Source organism: Hemitrygon akajei, unplaced genomic scaffold (assembly GCF_048418815.1).
Source record: "Hemitrygon akajei unplaced genomic scaffold, sHemAka1.3 Scf000045, whole genome shotgun sequence".
Taxonomy (NCBI): domain Eukaryota; kingdom Metazoa; phylum Chordata; class Chondrichthyes; order Myliobatiformes; family Dasyatidae; genus Hemitrygon; species Hemitrygon akajei.
Window position 1 is genome coordinate 4,043,211 of NW_027331931.1, and position 15,497 is coordinate 4,058,707.

At 46.1% G+C, this 15,497-nt stretch overlaps 1 protein-coding gene across 1 annotated transcript in view; it reads right to left on the reverse strand.

Moving 5' to 3' along the window:
* Window positions 1-241: 241 nt before the first annotated feature.
* The window catches only part of LOC140720627 (uncharacterized), a 47,280-nt gene continuing 32,024 nt past the window's right edge, over window positions 242-15,497 (reverse strand). Inside the window, exons 3-4 of the mRNA XM_073035462.1 lie at window positions 10,584-10,751; window positions 242-2,394 (exon numbers count right to left, since the gene is read on the reverse strand). Coding sequence (XP_072891563.1) covers window positions 1,315-2,016 — 702 coding nt within the window. The 5' untranslated portion in view covers window positions 2,017-2,394; window positions 10,584-10,751 and the 3' untranslated portion in view covers window positions 242-1,314. The remainder of the gene's footprint in view (window positions 2,395-10,583; window positions 10,752-15,497) is intronic.

Sequence of the window (15,497 nt, forward strand, 5' to 3'; positions counted from 1 at the left end):
TCCATCGTTCCCACCGACCATACACCTCCTTCGCTGTCATTACCGGTCCTTGCAGGTGGTTAAGCATGAAGCCATACGCCTCCTGGTGGCCATCGGGTTGTACAGCAGCGACGTCTTCACATTCATCCTCTGCTGCTTGTAGTACTGTGAGCAACTCAACATTTCCAAAGTTGGTCCAAAGAGTCTCCTGGATCAGCCTTCTGATTTCTTTTAGTTTCAACTCTCACTCATTTGGCGTCTTTGCCAGGTCGGCTTTTTGCTGTTCAGTTGACACAGCTACTTTCTCTGTGTTCAGCTCCGCCTCCCGTTCTGCAGTGAGTCCGGCCTCCGCATCATCATTGGCTTCCATGACTCTCTCGGCTTCCATTGTGAGTTTATTGAAACTCACTCTGAGCTCCTCTTCAGACATGTCTTCATAGGTCCTGGTAATACTGTTGGCCAGACGAGAAAACAATCTTTTTGCTGTCATTCTCTCTAGGTTGAGTTGCTCAACCGATTTCCCAATAGCTTGATCAAACATGTTTGATTCCCTCTGCAGGCTGTTCACAGGTGAGAGTACAAATTTTTTGGTGATGCTTTGATGTTGTTTTATCTGAACTTGATTCCCTTCCTTTTTCAGGACTCCAGGTTAACCGGATTCCATTCAATGACCAAACAACTTTCCTTCTTTTTCCTTTTTTTATTTTTATTTTTGCAAGTGTGGCAGTTCATAATTCTTATTTATTAGTCAGTAGTCATAAATAATCAGTCATGTCAGTTATTAGTCTAGTCAAGATTAGTCATAAGGCAGTAGCATTAGCATTCACCTTTGCATTAAGATTAGGTGAAAAACTGGCTGCCTGTCGGACTTCGGAGATGATTTCGGACCTGCACTTCCGTTTCTCTACTGGACCGTTATGGTTCCAAACTGGGTGAACGTTTGCGAGCTCTTCTTAAGCCTCGCGCCATTTTCAAGAAGTGCCTGTGTGCGATGATCCCGATGGCGGAGTTAACCCAAACGCAGTGACAGCAGTGCTCCTTTCCCTGAAACAGTCTCAACAATTATTTAAAGTTCGGCATCTTACCGTGGGTTGTGACGCTGCTCCTGGCTGGCGATGTGACGCTGCTCTCGGACTGCTACTGTGACGCTGCGGGTTCTGCCCAAATGTTCTGGGCAGAAACCACCCTCAGGCAGCAGGTTCCGTCCTCTCTACCAGTGAATTCTTGCTCTTTCTTAATACCTTCCTGAAACTCCAGTTTGACTTGACAATGATGCACACTTGGTGGAGGTGGCCGAGAGAATCTCTTCCCAAAGTCTGAGCAGGTGATCAGCCTCTACCCAGTGTGAACTCGCTGGTGTCTCAGTAGATTAGATGACAGCGTGAATCCCTTCCCACAGTCTGAGCAGGTGAACGGCCGCTCCCCAGTGTGAACTGACTGGTGTGCCAATAGTTTGGACGACTGTGTGAATCCCTTCCCACAGACTGAGCAGGTGAATGGCCTCTCCCCAGTGTGAACTCGCTGGTGGTTTTGTAGATCAGATGATTGAGTGAATCCTTTCCCACATTCTGAGCAGGTGAATGGCTTCTCCCCAGTGTGAACTCGCTGGTGTCTCTGTAAGGTGGATGAATGACTGAATCCTTTCCCACATTCTGAGCAGGTGAATGGCCTCTCCCCAGTGTGAACTCGTTGGTGACTGTGTAGGGTGGATGAATGACTGAATCCCTTCCCACAGTCTGAGCAGATGAACGGCCTCTCCCCAGTGTGAACTCGCTGGTGTTTTTGTAGATCAGATGACTGACTGAATCCCTTCCCACATTCTGAGCAGGTGAACGGCCACACCCCAGTGTGAACTCGCTGGTGTGCCTTCAGTGTGGATGAGCAAGTGAATCCCTTCCCACAGTCTGAGCAGGTGAATGGCCTCTCCCCAGTGTGAACACGCTGATGTACCTTCAGTTCAGATGAGCAAGTGAATCCCTTCCCACATTCTGAGCAGGCGAACAGCCGCTGCCCGGTGTGAACTCGCTGGTGAGCCATTAGGCCAGATGACCGAGAGAATCCATCCCCACCAATTCAGCAGATGACCAGTGTGAACTGACTGGTGTGTCCACAGGTGGGAAAACCGACTGAACCCCTTCCCACACACAGAATAGATGAATGACCTTGCCCAACGTGAACCTTCAGTTGAGATTACCGAGTGAATCCATTCTCACAGTCTGAGCAGGTGAACGGCCTCTCCCCTGTGTAAAATGACGGACATGTCAGTTGGTCAGATGACCGAGTGAATCCCTCCCCACAGTCTGAGCAGGAAGGATGGCTGGTTGAATCTCTTGCTCCTTAAATATCTAGACAGAGACAGCACAACTGGTGTGTTGTGTTTGAATTCCCATAGACAAATTCCTTGTCGATTTTAACCTGTAAAAAGATTTAAAAATCCATCAGTGGGTGAAGGACAACATTTGAGATGAGATCACTTGAGTTGCCAAGGTGTGATCTGACATCACACTGTTACAGTAAGGTCCAACACATTGGAGAGCGAATTCTCCTTCAAACTGGGCACAGTGCTGGTATCTGGAACGACCCTCAAACCCTCTGATGTTCTGTAAGAAAGGGGCACTTATGCCATCTCCAATCTGTGACTTGGCTCTGTTTGACTCTGTCCATTTGAATTATTCCCTCTTCCCACTGAGCTGAAAGGGTGCCTGGCCCCACAGTAACAGAAACCCTGTCACACAAATAGCCTTTGTTGACGTGTAGCTGGGGTTTTCCTTTATGTAATGTTCATTTAAAGTGCCACAGTTTCAATGCCATGTCAATATCTCCTGACCTGGCTGGTGGCGTAGTGGCATCAAAGCCAGACTTCGGGACGAAAGGTCCTGAGTTCGAATCCAGCTGGCTCCCCTGCACGCTTTCCTTCCGTGCTGGGTTATGAGCTGGTGATCTCTTTGGAAACTCACCCGGCAGAAGTTTCCCCTCATGTTCCCCTTAACATTTCACCTTTCACCCTTAACCCATGGCCTCTGGTTGTAGTCGCACCCCATCTCAGTGGTAAAAGCCAGCTTGCATTTACACTATCTATAAACCTCTAAATAGTCATATAACTCCATCAAATCTCCCCTCAATCTTCTACATTCCAAGGAATGAAGTCCTGGCCTGTTCAATCTCTCCTTATAACCCAAGTCGTCCAGACCTGGCAACATCCTTGTGAATTTTCTCTGAACTCTTTCAAAGTCTTTACATCTTTCCTGTAGGTTGCTGACCAAAACTGCACTCAATACTCCAAATTAGGCCTCACCAATGTCTTGTACAAAGTCAACATAACATACCATTCAGTACTTTGGTTTATGAAGGACTATGTGACAAAATCTTTCTTTCCGTCCCTATCAAACTGTGACACCACTTTCAGTGAAATATAGACCTGTATTCCCAGATCCCTTTCCTCGACAACACTCCTCCATGTCCGACCAGTCACTGTGTAAGACCTACCCTGGTAGGTCTCACCAACATGCAACACCTCGCACTTGTCTGCATTGAATTCTGTTTTCCATTTCTCAAGCCATATTTCCCCCTGGTCCAGTTCGCACTGCAAGCCATGATAGTCTTCTCGCAGTCCGCTGAATCCCCAGTCTCGGTTTCATCCACAAATTTGCTGATACCTAACCATCTTATCATCCAGACTACTGATATAGATGACAAACAACAACAGATCCAGCTCTGATCCCTGTGGCACACCACTAGACACAGGCCTCCAGTCAGAGAGGCAACCATCTGCTATCACATTCTGGCTTCTCCCAAAGACAGTGTCTCATCCAATTTACTATCTCGTCTTGAATGCTGAGTGACTGAAACTTCTTTACCAACCTCCCATATGAGACTTTGTCAAGTGCCTTGCTAACGTCCATGTAGACAACATCCACTGCCTTGCTTTCATCCACTTTCCTGATAACTTCCTCAAGAGACTGGTTAGACATGACCTACCATGCCCAAAGCCATGCTGTCTATCCTTAATCAGTCCACATCGATCCAAATACTTATATATCCGGCTCCTGCACATATGTTTTAATAACTTTCCCACTACTGATGTCAAGCTCACTAACATAACATTTTCTCGTTTCTCCTTAGAGCCCTTCTCGAACAGTGGAACAACATCGGCTGTCCTCCAATCCTCCAGTACCTCACCTGTCACTAAGGATGATTTCAATAGCTCTGCTTGGACCCCGACAATTTTTGCACTTGTCTTCCGCAGGGTCCTAGGGAACAACTTGTCAGGCCCTTGGGATTAATCCACGCTAATTTGCCTTAAGACAGTAAACACCTCCACCTCTGTAATTTGTCCAGGGTCCCTGAAGTTGATGCTGCCTTGCCTCACCTCTATCGACTCTGTGTCCATCTCCTGAGAAAATACGGATGCAAAACTACTATTTAAAACCTCCCCCATCTATTTTGTCTCCCGTATAGATTACCATTCTGATCGTCCAGAGTGGGCATGTTTCAGTTCTGACCTTCTCCATGTTTCTGTGACAGAGAAGCTGGCCAAACCTGACTGGAAGGGGAATCTGGTAGGAGTGACGACAGAGCAGCAATGGCTGGAGTTTCTGGGAGCAACTTCGGAGCTGAGTGATAGACACATCCCAAAGAAGTGGAAGAAATGGAAAGGTAGGAGGACACAACCATGGCTGAAATGAGAAGCCAAAGTCAACATAAAAGCCAAAGAGAGGACAAATAATAGAGCAAAAACTATTGGGAAGCTTTTAGAAACCAACAGAAGACAACTAAAGAAAGTCAAATGAGCTCAGGGTGTGGATATATGATATTGTAGTCATTAATGTGTCTTGGTAGCACCCAACAGCCTGAGGAATTTAGAGGAACAAAATATCTGGGGCCTCGATATCTCTTGAAAACAAAGGTTTCCTGCACCAGTTACCTTTCAACTTTTATTTTGGCAGGCACATACAAACTTTACACCCTCAAAATTTCACTTCTGAAGAACCCCCACTCACCAAGTACTCCTTTGCCAGAAAACAGCCTGTCCCAATCCACCCTTGTCAAATCCTTGCAAATACCATAAAAATTGATCTTTCTCCAATTTAGAATCTCGAGAGGTTCAGATCTCTGTTTTTCCGTACTTACTTGGAATCTCATGGCATTATGATCACTAGACACAAAGTGTTCCCATACACTAATTTCTGTCACCAGCCCTGGATCGTTTCCCAACAGCTTATTGCACACTTCTACGCCGGATGTTTTACGTACTGATTAAGGCTCATTTGACAAACTCTACCCCATCTAGTCCTTTTACAGTATGGGAGTCCCAGTCAATAAATGGAAAGTTAAAATCACTTACTATCTCAACTTTTGTTTCTTGGTATAGTCTGTGAACTCTCTACAAATTTGTTCCTCTAGATCCCTCAGACTGTTGGGTGCAACCAATTCCCAGTAATGCCTACGATATCATAATTCCATGCCCTGGGCTCATCTGGCTTTGCTACGATGCTTCTTGCATTGTGATTTCCACAGCTCAACACATCTATTGCACCATGCTCAAGCATTTGATTACTGACTCTGTCTGAGGTCTGAACAACATCTGTCTGGTGTCAAGAAAACAACCTCTCCCTCAATGTCAGAAAAACCTCTGACGCTGATTTTTGTGGTGAGGACGCAGGAAAGGTTTTCTTCTGATGACTCTTCCATGAAGGTCATGTTTGTGCAGGTGTCGCTGCACAGTAGAACAGTGCACCACCACTCCAGAGGCTGCTAAATCTTCCTGAAGGTCTTTTTACAGTCAAACAGGGGTTTTGATTTGCCTTTCCAGGAATCCTACGAGTAGTTCTCTCAGAAAGTTTTCTTGGTCTTCCAGACATCAACTTGACCTCCACCATTCCTGTTAACTGCTATTTCTTAATTACATTACGAACTGAGGAAACGGCTACCTGAAAACACTTTGCTATCTTCTTATAGCCTTCTCCTGCTATGTGGGCATCATTTATTTTAACTTTCAGAGTGCTAGGCAGCTGCTTAGAGGAGCCCATGGCTGCTGATTGTTGGGACAAGGTTTGAGGAGTCAGGGTATTTATAAAGCTTTGCGATTTGCATAACCTGGCCTGTCCTAACGACGACTGTGAACAAGCTATTGACCTAACAAGCTAATTCAGGTCTGAGACCTTGGTAAAATTTAACTGAGAGCTCAAATCTCTTGGGGTGCCCAAACTTTTCCATGGTGCTCCTTTCCTTTTTCTCACTCTAAAATTGTATAAAACATAATAGTACACTAATATTGCTTAAATTTGGAAAATAATATTTCATCTTTATGAATTTTGGAGACCAGTTCACCTTCTACTCACTTATTCACAGTAACAGGAAGTTTGACCAGTGGTGCCCAGCTATTCGCATACCGCTCTATGGGATGAGGTGCAGAGCACGGGGTGTGACGGGAGAGGGGGGGAGGGGGAGGAGGAGGAGGAGGAGAACTGAGAGAGGGCAAAGAGGGAGAATGCATGGGATGAGTGTTAGATTTAGAGGGTGAGAAAGAGGGGAAGACAGTGTGGGATACAGGAGCCAGCAGGCGACCAGAACAGAAAACAATACTTCAGGTGGGATCTGACCAGGGTCCTAAATAGCCTCAACATTACCTCTCGGCTCTTAAACTCAATCCCATGATTAATAAAGGCCAATGCACCGTATGCTTTCTTAACCACAGAGTCAACCTGCGCAGCTGCTTTGAGTGTCCTGTGGACTCGGACCCCAAGATCCCTCTGATCCTCATATATAAAGACCATTACTGAAGATCTACAACCTACAAGGATCCTTGTTATAAATTCCACTTTGCATTTAAATATTGTTGATGTATGTATGGGATGAGGTGCAAAGTGAGGGGTGTGACAGGAGGGAGGGAGAGAGAGGAGAGCGAGAGAGAGATTGAGAGAGGGAGAGGGGGTTGAGAGACTAAGAGAGAGAGAGAAGAGGGTGAACGCGTGGGGTGAGTGGTGCATTTAGAGGGTGACAAAGAGGGCAAGACAGTGTGGGATACGGGAGCCAGCAGGGAGAGTGCTTGGGGGGGAGGGGGGATGTAGGGAGACAGATAGAGAGGAAGAGGGCTGGAAATGGAGGAGGTTACAGAGTGGTGGAGGTGAGTGAGTGAGAGAGAGTTAGAGGGAGCCGAGAGCGTGTGCGAGAGGGGGAGATGGAGATGGGAAGGCAGAGGGTGACTGAGAGTGAGATGGCGGGTGATAGGGGTAGGGGCAGGGATTGTGGGATGGGAGGGAGAGAATGGAAGAGTAAGAGAACCAGATAGATAGAGGGGAGAGAGTGTGAGAGAAATGAAGAGAGGTATGAGAGAGTGAGGAGATGAAGAGAGACGAGAGAGGAGTACGATTTGTTACTAGAGGAGTAGAGAGAGTGGTGATAGAGAAGGAGAGCATGAGGAAAGGAGTGAAAGAGTGGGAGGCTGGTCGAGTAGCAGTGTAACTGAGAGGGATAGGGAAGAGAAGAGGGGAGGGAGAGTGGCGGTGAAGAAACAAGAATGATTGAGGGGCGATGATAAGGAAGGGGTGAGGGAAAATTGAGACAGTGAGGGAGAGAGGGAGCAAGAAGGGAGGGCTGGAGTAGAGGAAGAGGAACTGTGAAGAGGGTGTGGCGAGGGAAATGGGGTAAGTAGCTAGGGGTGAGGGAGAAAGACAAGGAGATGGTATGTCTGATTAGAATTATTAGACTAACTATTTATTTAGTCCCCAGTTGCAGGGTCATTAATCATGTATGTTCACAAGTCACCGAACAAATCCACCGTGGGATTACGGTTCCATGCTGGGAATTATGAGTGTGAGGGTAGCTTGCTGTTCTCGGTGTCGGATGTGGGAGGTCCCGGAGTCTCCTAGCCTCCCGGACGTTCACATCTGCGCCAGGTGCGCCGAGCTGCAGTTCCCAAGGGACTGTGCCAGGGAACTGGAGCTGCAGCTCGATGACCTTCGTCTGGTCAGGGAGAGCGAGGAGGTGATAGAGAGGAGTTACAGGCAGGTGGTCACACCGGGGCCATGGGAGGCAGACAGGTGAGTCACGGTTAGGAGGGGGAAGGGGAAGAGTCAGTACTAGAGAGTACCCCAGTGGCTGTACCCCTTGACAATAAGTACTCCTGTTTGAGTACTGTTGGGGGGGGGGAACAGCCTACCTGGGGGAAACAACAGTGCCCGTGCCTCCGGCACAGAGTCCGGCCCTGTAACTCAGAAGGGTAGGGAAAGGAAGAGGAAGGCAGTAGCAATCGGGGACTCAATAGTTAGGGGGTCAGATAGGCGATTCTGTGGATGCAGTCAGGAGACCCGGATGGTAGTTTGCCTCCCTGGTGCCAGGGTCCGGGATGTTTCTGATCACGTCCATGATATCCTGAAGTGGGAGGGTGAGGAGCCAGAGATCGTGGTACATATAGGTACCAATGACATAGTAGGAAAAGGGAAGAGGTCCTGAAAGGAGAATACAGGGAGTTAGGAAGGGATTTGAGAAGAAGGACCGCAAAGGTAGTAATCTCGGGATTACTGCCTGTGCTACGCGGCAGTGACAGTAGTAATGGAATGAGGTGGAGGATAAATGCGTGGCTGAGGGATTGAAGCAGAGGGCAGGGATTCCAGTTTCTGGAACATTGGGACGTATTTTGGGGCAGGTGTGACCTGTACAAAAAGGACGGGTTGCACTGGAAACCCAAGGGGACCAATATCCTAGTGGGGAGATCTGTGAAGGCTACTGGGGAGACTTTAAACTAGAATGAATGGGGGGGGGGGAATCAAATTGAAGAGACTAGGAGAGAAGAGGTTAGTTCACAAATAGAGAAAGCTTGTAGACAGTGTGAGGAAATCTAGGAATAATGGTGCATATTTCCCTGAAGGTGGAATCTCCTGTGGTGGTGAAGAAAGCTTTTGGTATGCTGGCCTTTATAAATCAGAGCATTGAGGATAGGAGTTGGGATGTGATGTTAAATTTGTACAAGGCATTGGTGAGGCCAGATTTGGAGTATTGTATACAGTTCTGGTCACCGAATTATAGGAAAGATGTCAACACAGTTCAGAGGAGATTTATTAGAATGTTACCTGGGTTTCAGCACCTAAGTTACAGAGAAAGGTTGAACAAGTTAGGTCTTTATTCTTTGGAGTGTAGAAGGTTGAGGGGGGACTTGATAGAAGTATTTAAAATTATGTGGGGATTGATAGAGTTGACGTGGATAGGCTTTTCCCATTGAGTGTAGGGGAGATTCAAACAAAAGGACATGAGTTGAGAGTTAAGGGGCAAAAGTTTAGGGGTAACACAAGGGGTAACTTCTTTACTCAGAGAGTGGTAACTGTGTGGAATGAGCTTCCAGTGGAAGTGGTAGAGGCAGATTCAATTTTGTCATTTAAAAAGAATTGGATAGGTATATGTACAGGAAAGGAATTGGGGGTTATGGGCTGAGTGCAGGGAAGTGGGACTAGGTGAGAGTAAGCGTTCGGCACGGACTAGAAGGGCCGAGATGGCCTGTTTCCGTGCTGTAATTGTTATGTGGTTTTACCACGTACGATTCTGGTCTCCATATCCGACAGCGGGGAGTTTTAACACATATGGGGACCAACTGCAACTTGCCGTACAATATCAACCCCAGCTGATGCGGGTGTTTCTCCTGTTCAGTTGGCAGTGAGAAAGGGGTTAATCTCGGGTTTTGAAAATCGAGGACCGGTTGCAGTGGGAAAGGGCCGGGACCGAGCCGGACAGCTGGAGGCTCCGGGCTCTCCAGTCTTGCATCCCTGGTTTTAGTTTTGCACTGAGTCGAGATTGCGGGATCAGTTTGCTCTGGTTCCCCAAGCTGGGAGGGTGGATGTGGGTGAAGGGGGCCTGTCTGTGTGTTGGTGTGGGGTGAATGGTCAGAAGGGTGTGGGGCCACTGGCGGGACGGAGGGTGGTTCGGGTACTGTGGGTTATCGGAAGTAACATAACCTGGGTGGATGTGCAAGGGGTAAATTACGTTGTCAACGAGGGTGGATCTGGTCCAATGAATCAGACAGATCAGCTCGCGTGTCCTTTCAGGAGGCCACAATTCTCTCTTCATCTTAATCACTGACTAATCTTCCTGTTAACATTGAGTTTATTACAGAGGCCCAGGGTCTGGGAATGGCTGAGTGGTAGGAGGCAGAGGGTGATGGTGAGAGGCTGTTTCTTGGACTCGAGTCCCGTGCTTAGTGACGTTCCCTGAGGTTATGCCCATTGCTACTTGTCATTTATGTCAATAATTCGGTTGAGAAAGTACAGGGTATGGGCAGAGAGTTTGCAGCAAGTTCAAACAAATACTGTTTTAGAAAGACAGTCAGCATAAATACTCCCCTCTCTTTCCCTCTACCCACTCAGAACTGACCAAAAGCTACATCAGAGGATGCAAGATCTTGAACTGAGTAACCACTGTGAGGGAATGGGAGAGGTTTCAAAGGGCTGGGCTGCTGGAAGCACATTACCAGACCTGGAGTGATTGCAACTGGGTCTGACAGAGGCATAACTGGTACTTCTGGGCACATTCAGTCTCACTCCAACTATTTCCTACATTCCTTTGTACAGGTATGTAATGTCTAAAGGACTAGTGTTTGAGTGAATGAGACTCACCAAACTTTCTCCTGACTGAATCAATGGAAACCCTGAGTCAGATGGGTTCTCTCCAGTCGGTGTTCTCAGTCCTCGGGCTGGTTCACTTGTTGCTGTTCCCTCGTCTTCAGTCGTGGTTTGCCTCCAGTTGGGGTTTTTCTTCAAATAAATCTCTCACCGCAGGTCTAACTTTAACCAGAGAGACAATGAAACACATTAATAATGAAAAGGAAAACTAAACATTTCTGCGTAATGTTGCTAAGAACAAAACTCACTGAAATTTAAACACTGAAGGCAGATTTAATGATCTCAGTAAACAATCTCTTATCGTCCCTCACATGACAGAGACAATACGGGATAAGAAGGAGCCATCATTCAGTCATGGTAAGACATTAGACACAGGAACAGAATTAGGTGATTCGATCCATCTGGTCTGCCCACCATTCAACCACGACTGATTTTTTTTCCAACACCATATTCCTGCCTTCCTCCTGTAACCCTGAAGCTACTCAGCAATCATGAATATATTAATCTGTCATAAATATACCCAAATGGCAGCCTCAACCAACATCTGTGGCAACAAATTTCACAGATCAGACATCTTTTGGCCAAAAAATTTTTCTCATCTGAGTTTTAAGGGGAAGCATCTTTATTCTGAGACCTTGCTGTCAGATCACAGACTCCCTGTCTAATGGAAACATCCTCTCCATGTCCAGTGTATCCAGGCTCTTCAGCATTCGGTAGGTTTACTTAACCATACATCCCCCCACCACCCCCACCGTCCCTCTGAACTCCATTGAGCACAGGTCCAGAACCATCAAATGCTCCACCGATCATTCCTGAGATTACTTATGTAAACCTTGTTAGTAACAACTGTACTGAACACATTTCCAGGAATAACAGACAAATTGGTACGAGGATAATTGACAGGGAAATGTTGTGCTTTCTATACTGTTCTACTATCACATGTGCTGGCGCGTGGCCAAGTGGTTAAGGCGTTGGTCTAGTGATCTGAAGGTTGCTAGTTCGAGCCTTGGCAGAGGCTGCGTGTGTGTCCTTGAGCGATGACACCGGTGCCAAGCTATATGGGTTCTAATGCCCTTCCCTTGGACAACATCGGTGGTGTGGAGAGGGGAGCCTTGCAGAGACTCTAACGGAGGCCTTCAAACTATCACAGCCATTTTCATTTCCAGGTTAAAACAGGTCCATTTCATGAAATATAAACCAAGAAATAAAAAGAAACTGGAATTACCAGAAACAGCTTACAATACAATTCAATTAATAACATTTCATCAGAATGATTTCAAACATTTTCAGTTTTTAGTGCAGATCTCCAGCACAGCTGCCTGATTTCCACTGTGTGACAGTGGGGGGGGGGAATTTCCAAACACAGTTTCAACACCAGACACAGGGTCTATTTCTACTGTTGTAAACTCACAGCCTCTCCCTGTGAGGATGAAATGGGAACTCATCCTCTCCTCAGATTGGCAGTCATTGCTTCCAAAGGAACTCCAGAAACAAACATCTGATCCCAGACCAGAAATACTCACTCAACACCTCACAAGCCCAAACAGCTCAATCCCCGGGTCCATTTTACCTGGATCAAAAACCGTGATCTCCCAGGACCCAACCTCGCAATCACACAGCTGAATCTGTCACTCACCGACCCTGAGAGTCTCACACATCATCTCCACATCTCACACTGGGTAGTGCAATCCGGGATTTCCCCACAAACAATGTCCAGCTGCTCAAAATTTCTGCTTCATTGCAGAACGAGCATCCAGCCCCATCTGTAGAAGCACTAACCAAAGTCAAAGCCAAACCACCGACAGTTCCATTTGCCTGGAATGCCAATCACAGGATTAGAGCCCAAGCACCAACTCTCCCAGTACTCTTTGATGCCAGTAAAATGCTGCAGTGTGTCAGTCCGTCACTGTTCATAAACTAGCACCTCCACACCAATGCACAACAGAACTGGTACCTGATGACCCTCCGGCATTCCAGCTAACAATAACCGATTCTGGAAATGACTCAGCAAGGCCAAAGGTACAAAAGAACACTTCACAATGAAGACAAGGGTTGGAAGAAAGTTTGCTGATATATAACATTGAGGAGGTGGGATACAAGGCGGACTGAGGATGACCCAGATGGTTGATGTTCATCACTGAAGCGGGGTTGGGGGGTGTGAGGAGACTGGACAGAGGTTGAACAAGATGAGCAGATGGAACCAGGTGGGAGAAGGGATCAAGGACAATCACTGATGGTCCTCCAGCAACACATAGGTACTGAATGAATAGGACATACTACTGTACAAAAGATTCTAAAATGACAGAATTAGCAAAAATAACAAGAACTTTGCCAGATATACTTTGACCCTCACCAGATTTTTATCAACACACCATAGGAAGTTTCCCATCCAGACACTTCACGCTTTGCATGGTAACTGCTCCGCCCGTGACTGTGAGGAACGGCAGAGACCTTTGGATCCAGATCAGCACGTCACAGAAACCATTCTCCCCCCTAGACTTCCCAGTCCCTCGGTAAAGCAGGCAGTGAAATCAAAGATCCCCACAACCTGGGACGTTCTCCTTTATCACCCACCCCAGTCCGGGAGAAGACACAACAGCCATAAAGCTTCAGGAAGCGAGGAGAGTTGGAGGATGAGTGACCGCCCATCTGGAGATTGTGAACATGCACAAAGAGATCGTTACATCTGCGGTTAAATGGAAGGGGCAAATGGGATCACGTGACCGGTGGGGTCTAACACCCCAGGCACAGACTCCAGCTTCCCAGCACTCTGTGGAAATAAACAGACGCCCCTCACATCTCCTCTCACCTTAAATGTGTCAGACATTTCAAACCCCAGGTAAAACATAACGTCTGTCCACTCTATCTATTCCTTTCGTAATCTGATAAACGTCCATCCAGTCTCTCCCCAGCCTGCGCCGCTCTGGAGAAAACAACACAATTTTGTCCAGCCTCTCGTTATAGCTCATGCCCTCTAATCCAGGCAGTGTCCTGGTAAACCTCTTCTGCGCCCTCTCCAAAGCCCCGACATCCTTCCGAGAATGGGGGCAACCAGAACTGTATGAAACACTCCAGATGTGGGCTAACAAGTTTTACAAAGCTGCAACACAACTTCATGACTTTTGAACTCAGTGCTTCAACTAATAAAGACAACCACGCCATTTGCCTTCTTATCGACCCGATCAATCTGTGCAGTCTCTTTCAGGGAGCGATGAACTTGGAGTCTAAGATCCCTCTGATCATCAACACTGTTCAGGGTTTTGCATTTAACACTGTACTGTCTCATACATTCAGGGGTGCAGTGCTACCAGAGCTCACCGGAGAGCCGCTCCGACACCTCTGTAAAAAAGTCAAAATAAACAAGCACGGAATTTAACAGCGGCCGCATATTAAATAGAGGGAATTTTACGGAAGCGGGGGTTGGGAAGAGGGGGTGTTGGCTGGTGGGGAAAAATACCACTAATAACATTAGGATATTTGATCGTTTTTGGTGAAATCCTGGAGCTGTGACTGTTTTTTATTTAGGTACTTGTGAAATTCCTTCTCGCTAGGAAGCTGGGAAATACCTGCACAGAAGTGCAAGCATTTTTCCGCTCTTTCCAATGGGTACCATTGGATTCCAGAAAGGAGCTATATTAGGCAAGGAATGAACATAGAAACCCAAGTTTAAAAGTCGAAAACAATGAAAGAAAAATTCACTGCTCGCTCATCTTCATCCTGATTTTGAACAAAGACACAAGCTAATCATCCAAAATCCTCTTCTACACCTGGATAAATTTAGTTTTGTTTTACAAGCTAAATGGAAAAAAAGCATTTCTGGGCTATAAGCTAGTTTTACGTCATTTCAACTATCATTAATAGCGGATCAACCCCTTGGCCTCGCTCCACCAACTGTAGCTGATGGAAAAGAGGCTCTTTTTCTCTTTGTGTTGATAGGAAAAAGAGTAATTTAGTGAGGCAATGAACGAGATGAAATGCATTTCCAAACCTCCCAAATGGTTGCTGTCCTCCCCTGTTAACATTTGTCACTTCCAAACTACGATATTTTCTTTTTGTATAAATGCGATAATAATTCATGTAAAGATTCAAGCTTAACTTTTTATATATTTAAAGACTAAACAGGATCTGTAAAGGTCGAACCATGTAACACCCGACGTGTGAGAATATTGTGAGTATCAACACCCACAGGTACACTTCCCAGCCAACCATTTCTGCGAGTGAAACAGTACGAGGCAGAGTTGCCAACCTACCACTTTTGAGACTAATATTTACCAATATTCGTGGCTTTAGCAATAGTTCATCAGACGTTCTTTTTTCATACTTGATTACTTGGTTCCAATTTAGGGGCTAAAAGTGTAAAAAATGAATTGCTTTATTTCTGTTATTTTTATACCTCTGAGGAACACTGCTAAGCGCTGCGGGCCCTGCCGTCTGCTCCGACTCAGTCGTATTAGTAAGGCTACTCCTAATCCTAAAGTAAATTTTTCTCACTAACAACCCTTTGGCTTCTAAGCAAACAAAGTTATTTTACTTGCTTGATAATTATATTCTATGATAATCAGTTAAGTGCAACCGTGCAATACTTTGTCATATTATTAAATTAAGTATTATATGTTTAATTGTATCAGTTATACACTGAAATGTAGTGATAGGCTGTAATCTTGTTAATGTCTTAGCTATCACTATATTTCTGTGGAGCTCTGGAATTCACATATTTCTTTCATCTTGGTTTACTGCTTGACATTACAAGAAGCCCTATTACACGAATGGGGCAAGGAAGTTGTTCAGTACATGAAATGAGCAGGTACACAAATTGGGTGTCACTCCCGAGAGGTGATTGATAGGAAAGATATCAATAAATGAGAGAGAGTGCAGAGACGATTTACTAGGATGTTACCTGGGTTTCAG